This window comes from Triturus cristatus, chromosome 12 (assembly GCF_964204655.1).
Source record: "Triturus cristatus chromosome 12, aTriCri1.1, whole genome shotgun sequence".
NCBI lineage: Eukaryota > Metazoa > Chordata > Amphibia > Caudata > Salamandridae > Triturus > Triturus cristatus.
In genome coordinates, this window is record NC_140595.1 from 746731257 (window position 1) to 746752075 (window position 20819).

At 44.9% G+C, this 20819-nt stretch overlaps 1 protein-coding gene across 1 annotated transcript in view; it reads left to right on the forward strand.

Moving 5' to 3' along the window:
• The window catches only part of LOC146782669 (extracellular calcium-sensing receptor-like), a 140535-nt gene extending 127668 nt beyond the window's left edge, over nt 1-12867 (forward strand). Inside the window, exons 5-6 of the mRNA XM_085637169.1 lie at nt 2308-2431; nt 11966-12867. Coding sequence (XP_085493295.1) covers nt 2308-2431; nt 11966-12867 — 1026 coding nt within the window. The remainder of the gene's footprint in view (nt 1-2307; nt 2432-11965) is intronic.
• The last annotated feature ends 7952 nt before the right edge of the window (nt 12868-20819 follow it).

Genomic DNA, 20819 nt, shown 5'->3' on the forward strand with positions numbered 1-20819 from the left:
CTCACATGTCTCTGTCCACTGCTGGTATTCCTCTGCACCCACCCCTCACATGTCTCTGTCCACTGATGGGAGTGATAGGCACCCACCCCTCACATGTCTCTGTCCACTGCTGGGAGTGATAGGCACCCACCCCTCACATGTCTCAGTTCACTTCTGGGAGTGATAGGCACCCACCCCTCACATGTCTCTGTCCACTGCTGGGAGTGATAGGCACCCACACCTCACATGTCTCTGTCCACTGCTGGTATTCCTCTGCACCCACCCCTCACATGTCTCTGTCCACTGATGGGAGTGATAGGCACCCACCCCTCACATGTCTCTGTCCACTGCTGGGAGTGATAGGCACCCACCCCTCACATGTCTCTGTCCACTGCTGGTATTCCTTTGCACCCACCACTCACATGTCTCTGTCCACTGATGGGAGTGATAGGCACCCACCCCTCACATGTCTCTGTCCACTGATGGGAGTGATAGGCACCCACCCCTCACATGTCTCTGTCCACTGCTGGGAGTGATAGGCACCCACCCCTCACATGTCTCTGTTCACTTCTGGGAGTGATAGGCACCCACCCCTCACATGTCTCTGTCCACTGCTGGGAGTGATAGGCACCCACACCTCACATGTCTCTGTCCACTGCTGGTATTCCTCTGCACCCACCCCTCACATGTCTCTGTCCACTGATGGGAGTGATAGGCACCCACCCCTCACATGTCTCTGTCCACTGCTGGGAGTGATAGGCACCCACCCCTCACATGTCTCTGTCCACTGCTGGTATTCCTTTGCACCCACCACTCACATGTCTCTGTCCACTGATGGGAGTGATAGGCACCCACCCCTCACATGTCTCTGTCCACTGCTGGGAGTGATAGGCACCCACCCCCATGCCTCTGTCCACTGCTGGGAGTGATAGGCACCCACCCCTCACATGTCTCTGTCCACTGCTGGTATTCCTCTGCACCCACCCCTCACATGTCTCTGTCCACAGCTGGGAATCCTTGGCAGCCTAAACCCTTGGTACAGTACACTGCTGTCCTGGGCATACACACACCCCAATATACTGGTTATATGCTGCACCAGGCCCTAAGCCACCATTTGTGGCGTGTGTACGCCTTGTATCACAAATGTACTGGTGCCCTAGGGGTACGGGTGATGCGGTCCGTACCCCCGCATTCATAGGTTGGGTACGGTCCATACCACGCGTACCCCTACATCACCACTACAATGGTGGTACGGCCCGTACCCACGCCCTCAGAGCGTGGGTACGGTCCATACCACCATTGCAGTGGTGACGTAGGGGAAGGCGTGGTGTGGACCGTACCCACGCTCTGAGGGCGTGGGTACGGGCTGTACCACCATTGTAGTGGTGTAGGGGTACGCGTGGTACGGACCGTACCCACGCTCTGAGGGCGTGGGTACGGTCCGTACCACCATTGTAGTGGTGATGTAGGGGTATGCGTGGTACGGACCATACCCACGTTCTGAGGGCGTGGGTACAATCCGTACCACCATTGTAGTGGTGATGTAGGGGTACGCGTGGTACGGACCGTACCCATGCCCTTAGAGCGTGGGTACGGTCCGTACCACCATTGTAGTGGTGACGTAGAGGTACGCGTGGTACGGACCGTACCCACGCTCTGAGGGCGTGGGTACGGTCCTTACCACGCGTACCCCTACATCACCACTATAATGGTGGTACGGACCGTACCCACGCCCTCAGACCGTGGGTACGGTCCGTACCACGCTGTAATCTTGTAATCTTGCTGCTACACTTTTGCTAATAAGAAAAAAAGAATAAAACTTTTTTTTTTAACTCGTAAAGGCCACAGCTCAATTCTTCCAATCTCAATACGCCATGCCAACAAATGAGGACCTCTGCAAAATGGGATAAGGGTCCCCAGAGTCTCCCATTTCTCACAGAAGTACATTATCCTTGAGCTAATTAGAAAACACTGAAGGTCTGCACCCCTAAAGGTAAGGCGGCCCCCTAAAAGGTTTGGCACTCTGGTGCCACAGGTGAACCCTGCACCGCAGGGGCTGCAGGGACCTGCGCTTCACCCCTAGCTGTGCCCCAAAAAATTACTGTCTCAGTTAGCTCTGTTTCTAGTTATATATCCATAAATGAGGCTAAATACATAGGTGCATTGTAAAGGAACCAATCATTATTCTAGATATATGTCCATGATTATAAATTCTGGTATACAATTACTGTACACTATATATTATGAATATATATTTTAAATTAATCTGAAAGTGTTGTGGTTAATGCATAATTGTTTTGAAATAACCTTTCACATTTCATTCTGCAGGCCCCACGCTCTGTGTGCAGTGAAAGATGTGGTGTTGGCTATAGAAAAGCTCTTCAGAAAGGTCATCCTGCCTGCTGCTTTGACTGCATCCCGTGTGCTGTAGGGCACATATCTAACAAGACAGGTAGACAGAATTAAACATACTCATGGATTGCTGAAAACAATCAGAGCTGGAAAATGGTTTGGGGAATTATAGAGGTAAACTCAGAATTGGCTTTTGATAAAGACACTTAAAGGTCCTTAAGCTATGTTCCTGCAACATATTTGACACAGATGCCACATGAGGTCAAACAAAAGATGTATTTAAAATATCCTAGACGCAACCTTGGGTATCACAGAACATATTCAAAACATACTCTGACTAAGGTTTTGAAGAAGTATTGAAAGATATCATCGACAATCAAAGACGAAATACAGTTAAAACATATACGTGTACGAGTAATACTACATGCCTACAACAATGGCTTATAACTGTCACTTACCATTATACTCATGTATCTATTTATCATCCAACTATTAATTTATACCTTTACTCAATTCTCCACCCACAATAAAGCATACACAAAACTCCTCAAGTTTTATGTAAGATAAAGTAAAAAAATATATTGTAGAATAAAATGCTGCAATTTGAATGTAATGGGCATTTTGTTGCAAAAAAAGATAAAACTGGAATAGAGCAAATGTCCATCTTGGAATTATATTGTGCATGGTGTATTGTTATTTTATTGTTTCAACATTACCATCGCATTCAGAAGCAACCTTTGGCTGATGTAAAACTGTGGTACACTCTGCACTATACAATTCCAAGGTTGGATGTAAAGACTGGGTGTATCAATGGCCTTTTGCCTTTTTGACATTGGGACTACCCTGGGAGCATGCACATTCGATGAATAGTCCAAAAAAAACAGCTCAAAAAAGGAGTGCATTCAATAAAATTATTATTTTGTTTGATGTATAAAAACTGGGTGACCATTTTGAAATGCTACTATAAATAATGTATTCTTGAAATAACAATACAAAATGGTAGACAAAATCTTTATAAATATGGTGGCCATTTTGGATTATAAAAAAAGTGATATATTTATATGTACAAACCATTTGAAGTGGGGACCCTGTTTAGAAGCAGTAGTCACACAGGATACAGTGCACTTCAGATGAAAAGAATTGCAAGGAAGCCGTATGGTAGCACTGCCATAGGAGCTGTAGGAAGCTCTAGGAAAAACTTGGCCGGTTGGAAATGGCCCTCTCTGCAGGGTAACCCCTGAACTTTTTGCCTCCTCCTCTACTTTTTCTCACTTTGATTTAGAAGGCCATAGAATTCTGAGTACTTTACCACTGCTAAAGTGCATGTTTTCTCTCCTTTAAACATGGTAACATTGTCTCATCCCCAATTGGCATTTTACATTTACCAATAAGTCCCTAGTAAAGGGCACTATATGTACCCAGGCCTGTAATTTAAATGCTACTAGTGGACCTGTAGCACTAATGTGTCAGTAACTTAAGGAGCTCTCTAACCATGACTCAGGTCTGCCTGTCTGTTTAGATTACACTGCCATTTCGGCCTGGCCAGATAAACCTCTTGCCAGGTCTTATATATCACCCCTAATGTAGTCCTTGGGAAGACCCAGAGGGCAGGGTATGATTTATTTAAAAGGCAGGACATGTACCTTTCTGTGCCTGCTGCCCCCGCCCCACCCACAGCTACAGAGACCGCCACCTCCCCGGGACTGAAATGAATAAATGTAGGGGGCTCAGAAGAGCTCCTGTGGCCCTAGTATGAAGTGGTTCTGTCACAATTTTCAGACTGGTGGTGTTACCATCAATGTTCCATTACTGAACTAATGGTGATTCTGAACAATCCGAGCATCACACAAAGAACTAGTGTCGCAAATTAGCTATGACTATTCAGCAGGGAAATGGTAACAGTGTAATATGTAGCTAGTGTTGTATTCAGGAGTACACTGTCACACATATATTACTAAAGAATGGTGTGGTAGCCACTCTCTTATAAACAAAAAACAAATTTCTCATTAAAATGACCAATACATTTGTACAGACATTTAGTATTACTGATAAAACTATATAGCACACAAATGATAATTTGTGCTCATTGGGTTTCAGAGAATATTTGTCGTTGGCCAACACCAAGGAAAGTATCTTGATTTGTTTTGATCCAAATAAAATCTTTGCTTCCATCACACTTAAGAATTAGAAAAAAGTTTTTTATTTTTGCTTTCCTAGCTGTTTATTTATTTTGAAATATTTGTACAGTTCATATTTAGGTATTTAGAATTTGTTGTCTGTTAAATGAAAATGGCATCCTAAAGTCTCTGCTTTTTCACAAGCAAAATGTTCACACAGTTGACTTTACAAACACCTTAAACTTAAGTAAACACCAATCTCCATGTTAAAAGAATAAGCAACAATTGGTAGAAAAGATTAGTCTGACATTTGAACTCTGTCTTTCAGCACATAACAAATGTGATAAAATAAAAACAATGGGCCTGATTCACAAAGCTGAACCTATACTTTTGTGTAAGTTTAAGTGTGCTTTGGAATTCACAAACTCTGATTTATTAGTAAATTTAAAACTGCTGAGGCTCTGAAAATAAAAAGATAGGCATGCCATCTTTTTAAGTGTGGAGTTCTCCGCCCGACAACAGAGTCTCCACAGTCGTAAACTTACTATCAATTCAGAGTCTGTGAATTCTGAAACAAACATAAACGTACACAAAAGTGTAAGTTTACCGTTGTGAATCAGGTCCCAAATCTAATCTAATCTTTAATGCTTGTTCACCTTCAGAACTTCAGCATGGTTATTTAGGGGCCCTCTCAGGGCTCAAGGGGCTGTTGTAGTTGAGCCCCCTTTCACCTGTGTGCCCGGATGCATTGCGCTGACTGCACCACTGGTAGCTATGCACCTGTTTGGAGATGTGTATCTTCAGTAAAAGTGGTGACCAAGTGCACAGCAGGAGATCACATTTTTATTAGCAATGTGATTTGCATAGGACAAATGTTGCTCCATTTAGGATGCAAAAAATAAACATTCTTTCATTCTCAGCATGAAGTGGAATGATCTATAAAAAAAGAAGACTTCATCCTAACGGACACAATATAACGGGACTATGAGGAAGAAGACCAAGGGTCAAACAAACTGTTCTGGTCTTAAAAAGCAGTGTTGAAAAGTGGTTTATTAGTAGAGATAATTAGTGACTAACCACTAGAAATAAGTCCACAAACACAATAAAAGGTTCAGTTACGGTCTTAATAAGTTATTCCTCTGCTCAACCCCTGGTAGCTGGCTGCGAGCAGGGAGGCGTAACTTAGGAGACAGGTGTGTAAAGTATTTTAAAACAAAAATACATTAAATAAGTAATTCACAACACACAATAAAAATCCAACCCCAATTTATAAAAATAGATTATATTTTCACAAACAAAGAGACACCAAAACAACAAAAATCCCACGTAAGCAATCAGAGATATGAATTTTTTAAGATTAAATGCAACACTAGAGTTTAGATGGAAATAGCGTGCAGAGGGTTAACCCCTTCAGCGCGGCGCGGATTACCACGCTGTGCTGAAGGGTTCTTGCGCAGGCGGGGCCGTGACGGAGCGGTTCCGTCATGCGCACAGCGCGACCGATGTGCATGAAGGAACTGCTCCGTCACAAGCATCGAAAGGGTTAAAAAAGGTCCTGCTGGACCAGGACAAAGTAAAGAGTATTCACACTTACTTCCAGAAGTTTTTCTTGATGCAGGAAAGTAGTCCATAGCACCAGCCAAGGGTTCAGATGCTCTGGTTTGCCTTCTGGATCTGGGACTACAACTCCCACAGTGCACCTGGTCAGCAGATGGAGCTATTTACAAAAGTTGATCCAAACTTCTCTGAGCTTCCGGAACGTCTTCCACAATGTCTTGTTAAGGGTTCAAAGTATCCACAACACCGGTCCAGGGGTCTAGAATCTCAGAGATGGTCCTTGGGATGTTGAGACTACAATTCCAACAATGCACCAGGCGAAATCCTTAAATGTCCACTGAACGCTCTTCAGGATGGGGACTACTTGGTGTAGATTATTATTATTATTATTATTATCAAGGTTTTGTAAAGCGCGTAGTAACCCTAGAGCATCCCAGCGCTGGAACCTGAACTCAAGGGGGGTCAGCGGGGGAGGGGGTTTAAGGGTCAGGGAAGAGAAGAGTCTTCAGAGCCCTCCTAAAATGCAGGAGATTGGGTTCAGTTCTCAGTCTCCGGGGGAGGTTGTTCCAGTGTGTGGCCGTGTGGACCGAGAACCGCCGGCCTCCGGACCTGGCTTTATTGACTCTGGGGACTGTGATGAAGTTCTCTCCGCTGGAACGGAGGGCCCTTTGCGTTTTGTAGGGGATGATGAATTCCTTAAGGAGGGGAGGGCCGTTGTTATGAAGAGTCTTGTGGGCCAGACAGAGGGCCTTGAAAGCAACCCTTTCTCTGACTGGGAGCCAATGAAGAAGCTTGAGGGCTGGCTTTGCCGATGATCTGGCGGGGGTGTCAGTGAGTAGACGGGCCGCGTCGTTTTGAATTTTCTGCAGGGTGTTGAGAGTGGCTTCGGGAGCTCCTAAATAGAGTGCGTTGCAGTAGTCAAGCCTTGCCAGGATAAGGCCCTGGATCAAAAGTTTCTTGGCGGTCGCGGGGAGCAGGGGGAAGATTTTTCTACAGGCCCTGAGAAGTCCGAAGCAGATTCCTGCCGTCTTTTTTGCCTGTGTTCTAAAGCTCAGGTCTTTTTCGAGCCATACACCCAGGCTCTTGACCTCTTCCTTGGGAGCAGGGGGGTCACCCAAGCAGTCAGGCCAAAGGTGGGGCGGCAGGGAGGGCCCTTTATGTCCTAGCAATAAGATCTCGGTCTTGGAACCGTTTAATTTTAATGCTGAGGAGTTCATCCAGCTGTGGATTTTAGTGAGACAGCTGTGGAGGTGGGAGGGAGATTGGTGCGGGTGTGAGAGGGTTACCACCAGTTGGGTATCGTCGGCGTAGTTGATGATTGATAAGCCGAACGGAGTTACCAGTTTCTCCAGCGGGGACATATACACGTTGAACAACGTCGGGCTGAGAGATGAGCCCTGCGGTACTCCGCAGCGGAGGGGGATTGCGGGTGAGTGGCTGCCGTTCTCCCAGACTTGAAAGGAGCGGTCATCTAGGAAAGATTTTAGCCACTTCAGGGCCGTGCCCCTAACTCCGATTTCTCCCAGTCGTTGAATTAGGGTGTGATGGTTCACAGTGTCGAAGGTCGCACTGAGGTCCAGGAGGATCACTGCCACTGACCCTCCTGTGTCCAAAATGCTTCTGGCCTTCTCCACAGCCGCCAGGAGGGCGATGTCGGTGCCCTGGCCTGGACGGAACCCTGTCTGGGAAGCCCCGAGTAAGTTGTTGCTCTCCAGGAATAGTGAAAGTTGTTTGTTCACTAGTTTCTCCGCGATCTTACTGTTTCCTGGGAGGAGGGAGATAGGTCTGTAGTTGGAAAGGTCGTGGGGGTCCAAGGAGGGTTACTTTAGTAGGCCTTTGACCACTGCTGCTTTCCAGCTATGGGGAACTAAGCCCTGCGAGAGGGAGGAGTTAATGAGCGACGTGAGGGGAGTGATGATGGTGCTGGATACTTTTTTCAGGAAGCGGAGAGGGGCGGTATCGCGGGGGGACCCACTTTTGATAGAGGCCAGTGTTGCGGATACCTCTTCCGTAGACACTGGGCAGAAGGTGTCCAGGGAGGGAGAGGGGCAATCAGGTAAGTGGGAGGGGAGGGTGGAATAGTTGGCAGGATCCCTGACCATGTGGCTGGCTACGATAGGGGGAAGGGACGAGAGAATTTTTTGTATTTTCTCATCAAAGAAGGTGGAGAGTTTAATGCATTTGCTTTCTGCTGCTTCGGGGTCCAATGGTTTAACAGGGGGGTCTGGGGCGTGAAGGAGTTCTTTAAGAATGGCGAAGGTTTCGTGGGCCGAACAGGAGGTGTTTTTAATTCTGCCTTCATAGAAGGCGCTTTTGGTATTGCGTAGCTCCATTTTGTAAGATTTTATGGAAGCACAAAATATGTTTTTCTTCTCTGCCGTTTTATCCTTCCTCCAAAGGCGTTCGTTCCTCTTGCATTCCTTTCGTAATAGGTTAAGTTCGGGAGTGTACCATGCCGACGGATTGACTCTCTTGGTACGCTTGAGGGTGCTAGATTTTGGGAGAATGTCATCCAGAGATTGGGAAACCCAGGTATTGAATTCGTCGTCGGCGGCGGTGGTGTCTTGAGAGGGAAGGGGGGTGTTTTCTTTTAATTTGGCTGCCCATTCGTCCGGGACCAGTTTATGCCAGCGTCTAGTGAGGGTTCTGATTTTGGGGGGTTGAGGGGGAGGAGTGCTGATAGGCCAGTCAAAGGGAACCAGGAAGTGGTCGGTCCACGGGAGGGGGACGTGAGCACGGGTGGTCAGATTTTGGATGTTAGTGAATATGGGGTCGAGTAGCTGCCCTCTTTCATGAGTGGCCTGTGGGTTTTTTAGGCCGAGGCCAGTGGAGGAGATATCCTGTAAAAGTTCTGTCGCCTGTTTGTCGACTGGGTCTAGAAAATGGATATTGAGGTCCCCCAATAAGAGATAATTGGAGGAAGTCATACACTTAGTGGTGATCAGGTCGATGAGTTTGCTGGGAAATTCGGCGAGTTTGCCAGGGGGGCGGTATACACGCATTCCCGACAGCGAAGACACTGGGGAGATTTGGATGGCGAAGTGGCAGCTTTCACATCCATCGATGTTGCCATCCGATGTTCTGCAGGTGAAGACGTCCTTGTATATTATGGCTAGTCCACCTCCTTACCCTCTGGTCTATTCAGCGAGCATATTAGGTAGCCAGGAGGGAGTGCGAGGACTATGTCAGGGCCATTGTTGGGAGTGAGCCATGTTTCAGTGAGAAACAGGATATCCGTGGCGTGGTTTAGAATCAGGAGGTTAATTTCGTGCGCGTGTTTCACGAGCGACCTGCAGTTGAGTAGGCCTAGTTGGAGTCCGCCGGGTACTGGGTCAGGGGGGCTGCAGAGGCTGCAGCTGGTGAAGGGGTTGTCGCCCGTGTGGGTGTAGGTGCAGGAGGGGTGTTTCTGGGTGTTTAGGGCCAGAAGCTTATCCCGGGAGTAAGTCGGGCATTTCTTGGCAGAAATGGGCAGAGTAACTGGGCCTGGGTCCGGCTGGGCCTGGACGGGCCCAGACGGGCTTGCCTTTGGCGCGCCTTTGGCGCGCTGACGGCGCGCCCGCTGCGCCCGTCCGCTGCGCTGCCTGAACTGACACATGATTTATGGAAGGAGATCAGGTTTTGGAGGGGTGGGCGTGGCCACGAGAGGTGGGCGTGTCCGTGGCTCCTCGCGGCCGGAGATGGCGGCGTGCGAGTGAATTCCTGTCCCTCTGGAACATCGGTGGGGAACACATTCACTCCTAGCATAGCGGGTCTGTATGTATATAGTCTCATGGGTTGAAGGTGTCCTGAAAAAATAAATCGATGCCGTACCCTGATAGCCTCGTGTCCGTGCCTTCTTCCAGGGACTTGTATATATATATTTTCAGCCAGCCCTCTTCATCCATTGGGCTGTTATCGTGTCATTCACATATTTGTTCCCGAACAGCATATACGGGCACAGAACAGCCCACTTCTGCAACGGACTTACTTCACTGATTACTACAGCTTTTAACCTTGGCTGGTGGACAAGATGTCGGAGAGATGGCCCGGCCTGGCCTCCTCTGGGCTCTGAAGGGCGCAGACGGGTGCAGACGGGCCTGCTCTTGGCCCACGCACGCTCGCACGTGTCCCGCGCTGCGGGAGCCCGCGGTGCTTATGAAACACCTCCTGGCGCTTCTGCAGATGATGCATGTGGGCTCTGTTTACCAGTAGCTTGCAGGGGATCCACTCCTTAATCCTTCTTGAAGCAAGGCAAAGTCATTAGGTGTGTAGTTCTAAAATCTGCAGTAAGTGCAGTCCTTCAGAGTGCTGACCTTTTGGGTGTAGATCAAGTTTCCAGCAGGGTAGTCCTTCTTCTCTTTGTAGTATCAGGCAACAGATCCGAGGAGCTATGCTGCTCCCCCAAATTTATTCACAGTTTCTGGGGATCAAGCAGGGGGCACCCCTGACTAATTAGATGCAGGGTGCCACCCAGATGTATGACCACTTCCTCCAATGTGTGGCATATTCTTGCCACAGAAAGCACCATTCTCTCAAAATCCAACATGGATAAAGTCTCTTCTTTGGACTTAGATTTGGCTACACCAACCCACTGGTGTGTCTACGTTTTACTAACACATTCCTTCCAACTACCAGACTAATCTAATTACAAAGGCTCCTGTGTGGCTGGGGGAGCAGGATGTGGGGTTCAGGTTGTGCTGATCCCACATTGTCATTCTCCCTTTGAAGTCCAGTTTGGCTTCCCCTCCCTCTTCCTGTCTTTAGGCTTCTGCAGCTAAATTTCTCCACCACCAGGAAATCCATGTTCTACTCTGACAGAACAATTCACACCTCATCAAGCAGCTCTGGCGCAGGCTGATCAATCAGAATAGGGCAGCTGGAAAGCTGGATTTTGGCTCACAAAAAAGAAAGTTTAGTAACTTCTTTTCTGTAATAGTTACTACGAACCTAACAGTGGCAAGTTGGTGGATTTATCTTAACTATTAATTAGATACCTTAAATTATATTTTTGGGTGGCTCATGTTTAATATTTATACTTAAATAAAATATCTCAATGTTAGTCTATTGAGCCATTCACTACAATGGGGAAAACAGAATTGATAGTTCTTTCCTCACCAGGACTTATAAAACATCTTTTAAACGTTCCTGATTATAGTTACAAGGCACCCTGCCACTGGGGCACCTAGGGGAGAGCTTAGGGGTGAATTATATGTAAAAAATAAGGTTGTTTGAGACTTTGGAAGTGCTTTTAATTCCAAAGTCGAATTTGCTTATAATTGTAATTAAAAATCAGCCTGCAAGGCAGGGCTGGCTTTCAAAATGAAAGCAGGCAAGTCAGCAGTGCACACTCTAGTGCAGGAAATCTACTGGGCCTCTAAACCTCCCTGCCCTTTATATACTAGGGACATATAGGTAGTTTGAATCCCCATTCCCTTATTATATACTAGGGACTTACAGGAATCTGTCATTACCAATACTAATTATACCTAATCATGTACTTGTAATCAGAGCACAGGCCATGGGTCTGGTTAGCAGAGTTCAGGGCACAATCAGAGTCAGAAAACCAGCTTAGTCTAAATGTGGCAAAAAGTGGGGAGACACTGCAAACAGGTTCTGATTTCTCACAACAAGTTATGGAAAATGCACTGTCTTTTTGCGATCAGTGTTTTTTTGTGAACTGACCTATGTATTAATAGGTCTGGTTTGAAACTGAGGAGCCTCTTGGATTGGTGCTGAAGTGATATTAAGATTCTGCAATTTGGAACAGCAAAATCCCTTAGTATATTCAGCCCTTAATATGCTATCAGTCATTACAATATCGCTTCCTAAGACACAAATCAAACAGTGACTATTGCAAGAGGCACATCACATGTATGCTGCCCCAGACCTTTGCAGCATGTATTTTATTAAGGACAGAATGCATAATGTAAGACAGTGTGGTTTGTATTGCAGTAGTGTTAAGCAGTATATTTCTCTCCGAGATTCTAGTAATTGCTGGAGTTGTCCAGAGGACCAGTGGCCAAATGAGATGAGAAGTGACTGTTTCATGAAGAAAACTGAATTCCTTTCTTATCAGGAGCCTCTTGGATTGGTACTGGCTGCTTCAGGGATGCTGTGTGCCATTGTTACAATTATTGTGTACCGGATTTTTATCAAATATAAAGAAACTCCAATTGTGAAAGCAAACAATCGAAAGGTGACCTATCTTCTCCTTGGTAGCCTGACGCTTAGTTTCTTTTGCCCTCTGCTCTTCATTGGAGAACCTCAGGTAATCACATGCTTATTGCAGCAAACTACTTTTGGGATCATATTTGTTCTCTGCGTATCCTGTGTTTTAGCGAAAACAATCATGGTGGTCATTGCCTTTAATGCTACAAAGCCCAGCAGTAACATGAGGAGGTGGCTGGGCCCTCGGGTTCCTGTGGTTATTGTGTCTGTTTGCACATCTGTCCAGGTCCTCATCTGTGCCACCTGGCTGCTGCTCTGCCCTCCTTTCCCAGAGAAGAACATGACATTGAAGACTGAGACAATCCTCTTTCAGTGCAATGAGTGTTCAGATACTGCTCTTTGGTGCATGCTGGGATATATGGGTCTTTTGGCTTGTGCTAGCTTCTTGATGGCATTCCTGGCACGAAATTTGCCTGACAGCTTCAATGAGGCCAAGTGGATCACGTTCAGCATGCTGGTGTTCCTCAGTGTGTGGATGTCCTTCATCCCAGGCTATCTGAGCACTCAAGGGAAATACATGGTTGCAGTTGAAGTGTTTGGCATCATCTCATCCAGTGCTGGGTTATTCATCTGCATATTTCTTCCAAAATGCTATATCATTTTGCTAAGACCTACTTTGAACACAAGGGACCAACTAATAGGAAAAATACAGTAACTAAAAGTCTGAACTTGTATAAGTGTGTAAGCTCTGTGGACAATGTAATGAAACATTATTCACCTTCTAACTGTTTTCTATTTCTGCAATATAATACTCAAACTTAAGCTGGTGTAATGAATGAATGAACAGAACTTGCAAAGCGCACAGCTACTCCATCAGGAGTGTTCCGGCGCTAAAGGTTCACACATAACTGCACCCGAAGATGACTTAACTCTTAAAAAGACATGTTTTCAGCTGTTTCTTAAAGGTTGTCAGATCAGTGGATGCTCTCAGAGCCGCCAGAAGTTTGTTCCTTGCCTGAGCACCCAGAAGGCTGAAAGATTTACCGCCCCTGCACGACAAGCGTACCTTAGGGATGCATGGGAAGTCAGCAGAGGATGATCTAAGTGCTCTAGTAGGTGCGTAGTGACAAGCACGCCCTCTAAGGTATCCGGCACCCTTACCATGGAGGGCTTTAAAGACAAATACCATGGCCTTGAATTTTATCTGCTCCCACACTGGAAGCCAGTGTAAGGCTTTAAGATGAGGGACCATATGAGAACTAGGTTTCAATCTGAGGGTTGCCCTAGCCGCTGGGCTTTGCACCTGAAGGCGATGAAGGAGGTAGTCCGGTAGACCCATGTAAAGGACATTGGCATAGTCTAATCTAGATGTAACCAGAGCCTGAACCACTGTCTTCCTGGAGGCCGGTGGGAGGAGCGGGAGGAATTTTTTCAGCATACGGAGTAAGCCAAAACAGGTTCCCACCAGGGCCTGAACTTAGAAGCTCATAGAGAGGGTGTTATCAATGTAGATGCCCAAATTCTTAAATGTGGATTAGGCAACGCTAGGGGGGATTGTTCCTCCGGCCACCATTGGCTCCAATTCCTCAAAAAAGGCTGGCCAAAGAAAACAATCTCTGATTTATCAGGGTTGCACTTGAGCTGGTTCTCCTTCAGCCATTTAAAAACCTTTGTGAGGCATGTTGCATGAAAAAATCAGCTGAGTGTCGTCAGCATATGAAACTATCTTGGTGCCATTTGCCTCCGCCAGTGGTGCTAGAGGAGACATATATAAATTGAAAAGAGTTGGACTCAAGGAAGAGCCCTGTGGGACTCCTGCCTGCACACTGGGCATGGGGGCTGTAAAAAGGGAGTCCATATTACCTGTTCTCTATCCTTCAGATAGGATGTTATCCAGGCTAGTGCCTGACCTCCAATGCCCATGTTCCTCAGACTGTCAAGGAGCATCACATGTGGCATCGTGTCGAACGCCGCTGACAGATCAAGTAATATGAATATCGCTCTGCCCCGGATCAAGCTTATCTTTGAGATATTCCATCACCTCTAGCAGAGCAGTTTCAGTACTATAATTGGCCCTAAAGCCAGATTGAGTGGGCTGCAAGAGATTGTGGCTTTCCGCATACTCCATGATCACTTTATTAACATGTTTCTCCAACACTTTGGAGAAGGCGAGAGGAGGGAGAGATAGGCCTATAATTCGTGGGAACGTTCGGGTCTGCATTCGGTTTCATAATGTGATTAGAAAAGGTCTCTGTCTTGTTAACTAATATAGATCCCTATGTGGAGTATCTTTAAAAAAATATGTTATGCAGAGCAGGCTATTGTGCTAGTGGTGCCCGGTGCGGCAATCTTTGTCGGACTCCCCAAAGACCTCCTGCTCCACGGATTCTCTCAGTACTGCCCTACAAGAGTGCCTCTCCTCTCTGCATAGCCCCTCGGTCACATGTATTTAATTTACAGTACTACTCATACCATCATAGGGTGTCAGAGCACTTTACATCACATACATGTTATACAGAGGCAATGAATCATGCAGGTGTAAAAATCAATGTATATGGAATATGCATAGGACAATGAAGACTACAGAGGGTAGAGGTCACATGTCATCCATACTGATAGGCACTATATTTTAAGAGGGCTTGATCGGTAGAAGTACAACATCAGGATTTAAATCCAAAAACAGTGGGTGGGGTTGGCTTTACTAATTTATTTCCACTCAAACAAAAAAATGTTTTAGTAACCTTAGGATAACGAAAGACTGGGGAAAAAACATAAGGTTCTAAAGCTATTCCTTGCAGTTTGCATGTAGCTATTTGATACCAGTTCACAGCTCGCTGTACTCGATTAGATGGATTGTAACTTATAAACTGACTGCAAGTGGCAAAATAAATTCTGTGATAAAAGCAATAACCAACTGTGCTATTTAAAAGACAATTCTGTCATCTGTATTTTACACATACTTTGTAGCAGAACTCCAGCATGGTTATTTAGGTGCCCTCTCAGGGCTCAAGGGGCTAGGGTTATTGTAGTTGTGCCTCCTTCCACCTATGGGCCCGGTGCATTGCACTGGCTGCACCACTGGTAGCTACAAACCTATTTCGAGATGTGTATCTTTGATCAAAGTGGTGCCCAAGTACACACCAGCAGACCACACTTTTGATAGCGACATTAACCTTATGTGTTACTTTATAATAAGTCAAATTTGCAACTAGAAAGTACTCAGTCTGTCCAGCAGGTACAATCATCACAAGAGCTATCTTGACATTTGATTTTAATAAAAATAGATCCTTCAAGCAAGCCTTCCCAGGGACTGCCCCCAAAATAAGAAATGCCATTCCAACTACCATCAGTAGCAACCCCTGCCATTATTCCTTCAGAAATAAATACAAATCCTTTTACTTCAGCAGCATCTGCCACCTTAAAAATGTTGTGTCCCCCAAATTAGTAACATATGTTGAATTGCTTATATTCTCTGGAAAGTAGGTTTGATCATTTCATTAATTCAAGATTTCTGTTGATGACCTGTGTAAAGAGCTCTTATACCCTTAGGGATGCGGTTCGTGCTAAATAAGGCCATAAATATATAAATGAGTTGTCTTGCTTATTCCACTGTATGCTCCTCCCCCCTCGAATCCCCTCTCATGTTTCATTTGTTATAGCTCCTTACCCCCTCAGTGCTCCCTGTTGTCCTCTGCTCCCAGTTGTTCCTCAGTCCCCAAGTCCATCCTCACTCCAGCGTTAACTTCTGCCACCCACTGATGTCTCCACTGCTCTGTGCCCCTCCCTGACTCACCTCTCGGCATCTCATTTATTTATTTTTTGTGTGCCTTTTTTGGAGATTTCAGCAACTGCAATTCGGTACCAGGCCTCTCCTTTAACTTACATGTGCTTTCACCTCTATTTTGTTTACCTTTCGCTCCATAATTGGCAGCTAATTATATGTTTAAGAAAAGAGAAATATGTGTGCATTGTGTCATGACGAATATATGATGTTACAACACATACAATGACATTGCATGCTTTTACAATGCAGTCTTTACATCGCAACTGCCATTACATTGCATGATTTTACAACGCATGCCCTTACAACGCATTTTTTAAAACTACCATTACAACGCATTTAATTACAGCACATACCATTACAAAGCATACCATTACAACGCATAATACTTTTAGGGCAAAAGTAGGGTAGGTGTTGGACAGTGTAGGGGTAAAAGTTACTATTCCCACTCCAGTGAGTGCAACAGTAGGGTAAGTGTTGGATGGTGTAGGGGTAAAAATTACTAAGTGTTAGCTAGTTTAGGTGTAAAAATTACTATTCCCACTCCAGTGAGTGCAATAGTAGGGAAAGTGTTGGATAGTGTAGGGGTAAAAATTACTATTCCCATGTGCCCCAAAACCCATACCGACCATATTACTAAAAAAATATCCATTACTTTCCTTATATTGCGTTGTAATGGCATGCGTTGTAATGTTATGCATTGTAATTTCATGCATTGCAGCGAAATGCATTGTAATGGCATGCGACGTAAAGGCAGTTGCGTTGTAACAGTTGCGTTGTAAAGGTAGGTTGTTGTAATGACGGCTTTGCAATGGATGTTTCCCTTCATGACCTATATGTTTCCAGGTATGATGTATGCACAAGTATACATCTCCACAAGTTGATGGCTATTTTTTTCTAATGGTTCTGTATTGCATTGGTACAGAAGCAAAACATTTTCCTTTCTTTTTGCCGGCTTGTATGCCTACAATGAATAGCATCGCCTAATAAGAACTGGCAAAACCAAAAAGCTGGGTAAAGTCATTGAACTCATAGTCCATGCCAATGCTTGTTATTTTGTACTCCCCAGAAAGAAAGGTTGCATTCGTGGCATTAATGTGAAATGCACCTCTTTGAAATCCTCAGCAATGGCTCTTAGACGCCTGACCCAGGGGCAGCCTGCCGATGACTTCAAAGAGATGCATTGTACCTCAGCGGTCCCTGGACACAAAATGAAAGGTGCTTAAGAAATGGTGTTTGCATCATAACCTGGCTTGACGTTCCAATGAATTTAAGGCATGAACAGTGACTGTGAGAATGAGATCTTCACTTGTCGCGTTTAAACTGTGGAGTTCTCTCCTGCTGGCTAAAACCAATGTTACCCTGTTTAGGAAACATCTAAAGAGTAAAGACCAGGCTATATAACTAATGACGTCAGCTCCTCACAATGTGGTGGTTATGAATCAGCGGCATGGCGCTCGGTGTCCCTGAACTTTAAAAACGAGTATGACATCCGGGTTCAGATTCTGGGAGGATGCATTTTAAGGGGTTGAAAAGCATCCCATTGCGAAAAATAGACCTTACTGGCATCCATGCTGCATGCAATATTCTGCTGTGGCAACAGGGGGGCTCAATGGGTTCATCCGAGTGCGCATCAATGAGTGCCCCCACAGAATGAGTGTTTCTATTTCTATAAAGAAAGGGACATCATTTTAGGGTCCTGAATTGAGAAAGGGCTGTATTCCGTGGCTGACATAATATGAGAGTCAAAGCCGCCATGGCCACTCCTGGCTTGCTGTTTGTTCCTCCAGCTCCAGTCACCCACGGTGCCTGGGCTGCTGGGCCCTTGGGGATACTCACATAGGAAGCTGCAAGCATTTAAGACATTAAGAAGTGCAAAGAGTTAATTTGCACAATCAGGCCAAGTCTCCTCATTTTACAAATGAAAGCGCTTGCATTTCAAAATGTAAAGATGCTGCAACTCACTGTTTTTGAATGATTGCTCTGTCTGTGACTTTAATTTTGGTTTCGCTTCACCTCAGCTCAACCCTGGCAGTGTGCTGGGCCCAATCTGAGCATTGGAGGGGCACCATCCCAGCTGAGGAGTAGGGTGCATTCTGTGTGGTGTCTTTAGGGGCGGGGCTCCTAATGGTGTGAGTTAGACACTGCTGCAAGGAGACAAAGATGATGAAGCAGATACACTGCTTAACCTCCTAACTGGCACACCAAAGCAAGTGTGACGCATTTGAGAGAGAAGATGGCAAACATGCATCAACTCTGCTAACTATAACCTACTGAAAGCATCAGAACATCTTGGAGACTCAGGACCAGATGAATCAGAGGGTTTTGCCCATTTTGCGTCTATGGGGAAATGTGTTGATACATATGACCCTTAGTTGCTGCATCCTAAAAGCATGCAGAGGAGAGTAAATACGAAGAGAATAGGTTATGTGAATAACACAGGTTGTACTCTATTAACTAGTATTAGTGAATCTATTCAAAATGTAACAGAGATCATTTTAGTGATACATTTATATGGTCTGAACACTTATGAAGCACTGATAAAACTAATGTAATCTAGAGTATATTATTTTTAGGAGATAAAGGTTCTGTATGTCTATGTGAAAACCCAATGCTCTGAAAACTTTAGGGAATAATCTTCGTTTATGTACTAATGTGAATTACTAGAAACAACATAATAATGTATGTTTTGAAATTATTGTATGTGCTGGGAATTTAAAATGCAGTATTATGTCATAGTTACACGTGTTGAATACAATGAAACTAAATTTAAATTTAGACCTGCATTTTCCTTACTTGCTTGAGTCTGTGCTCATGAAAAGTCTCCATAAGCTTACAATGTGAAGGGAAACTATGTCTCATAGAGAGATTTCCCATTCGCACATGCAGGCTGTTTGCAACAACTTCGCTACTTTGGGAACATCTGCCATGAGAAACTGTCCTCTTGAACTCACTTGTGCTTTTGCAAAAGGACTATCATTTGGAAGTTATACATACGAGATGGATAGACAGCTTACATGATCATGACCACCTTTTTGCCATGTGTCTTCTTTGTGCTGCATGAAATCACCCTATACGAACTAACCAATGGACATAGTGGTCTGACCAGCTGAGGTGACCCAGGAGGTGTCACCCTGGAAATTGAGGAATATATAGTATACATTGAAGTGACTGAAAGGAGGATCTCCTTGCTGCTCTTTCTCGCGGACTGAGAGACAAATTATTCTCATCTTCTTACTTGTGGACACTTCCGTGCGGACCCTATTGGCTTTTCCTTTGGATGACAAATACATTGATTGCTTGTGCTTTTATCGGACTTCTTTCCCACATGGGAGACTAACTTTGAGCTGCTATGGTTCATGTCCCTTCCTGAACTTTTCCATTGCTTTGGTAACTAAAGGCAATCAAAGAAATTGATTTGATTATCCTACACTCTCAATTACTAAATGCCTGAGATTGATGTACTCACTCCTTTAAGAAATTTGATAAACATAACTTTAACTAAATCCTTTTTTCATCTCTCCATGATTTGTTTCCAATAATTGATTACGGTATAAATAAGAGATGGAAATTCTAATAGAGATATCTCTGGACAGCCAATACCAATGTATTATTCTGCATATCTTTCACTTGATTATTGGTTTGGATGATCTGTAGTTCGACTGAATGTCTTCAGGAGATTTGGTCTAGCTGTGATAATACTTTATTTGTATAGCTTAGTTTTGAGAGTTATATATATGAATCTAATTACGAGTCTGTAGGTCAGTTACCTTGTTGCTGGTGCTCATTGGATAGGTGGATTGGATCCCCTATGTCCGACCCCTCTCGGCCCGGGTTGGAACAGACAATGGGCCCAGTGGTGCTACAACAAAGCGAAGCAGAATGCTCTAGTCAGGACTGGAAGTGCAAAGACTAGGGACAAGATTTACTAAAATGTCACGCAAAGCAAAACAGCAAGAGAACCTGTTGTGCTGCATTTTGTGACAGGTAGAGGACAGGAATAAACCAACTCTACTAAGATATGGGGCATCTCTGCTCTGTCGTTGCTCTGGCGCACACAAAGTGCAGCGCGGCATCAACATAAGCACCCATGGGCAATATTGAAAGGGTTCCTGTGGTACACCCTGGATTATTTCCTGCAGGAAGGGACACCTTCCTGCATAAAAAAGTCCTTAGAGGCATTTTCCGTTTACTAAGTGTACTGCAGAATGCAGCACACTTCTGAAGTATGCAGGGAATTGACTTGTGCTGTGCTGTTTCACTGCAGATTTACTACAGTCATGTAATGTGGCTTTGAGTGGCTTTGTAAATCTGACTTACGGATTGCATTGCCCGTGCTTCACGCAGAGTGAGGCAAGGGCAGCGCGATCCTTTAATAAATCTTTCCACGTGTATGGGAACTAGAGGAGTATCTAGAAAATGGTTGTAATAATCTCATCCTAGATAAATATCATGTCCTATTTATTGATTACATGAATATGACTTCACCTGAGTTAATCATCAAAAATCTACATCCAATGTAACTATATTTTTGTAAATGATATTTAGGACACAATATTAATGTCATAAACTTTTTCTGTATACAATATTATGACATACCTGCCTCTCACAAGCCTCTCATAAGTCAGTCTGAAAATCTCTGATAATTATCACATCACCTCTGTGAGAATGGAACTTCTGCTTTGTTCTTTCATTCAGGAAACTGACTTGGTGGTGCTCCTGAGACTTTAGAATACTCCTGCTCCTCCTACTACCTTTGGGGTGCTTCCATTGTCTTAAGCTGACTCCCTAATTCAGGAACACTTTCTCCCAGCCCATTGACACTTATCAGTGGAGAGATATCCCCACAGTGTGTTTTTGTCAGCATTTACGTCTGAAGGCTCAGC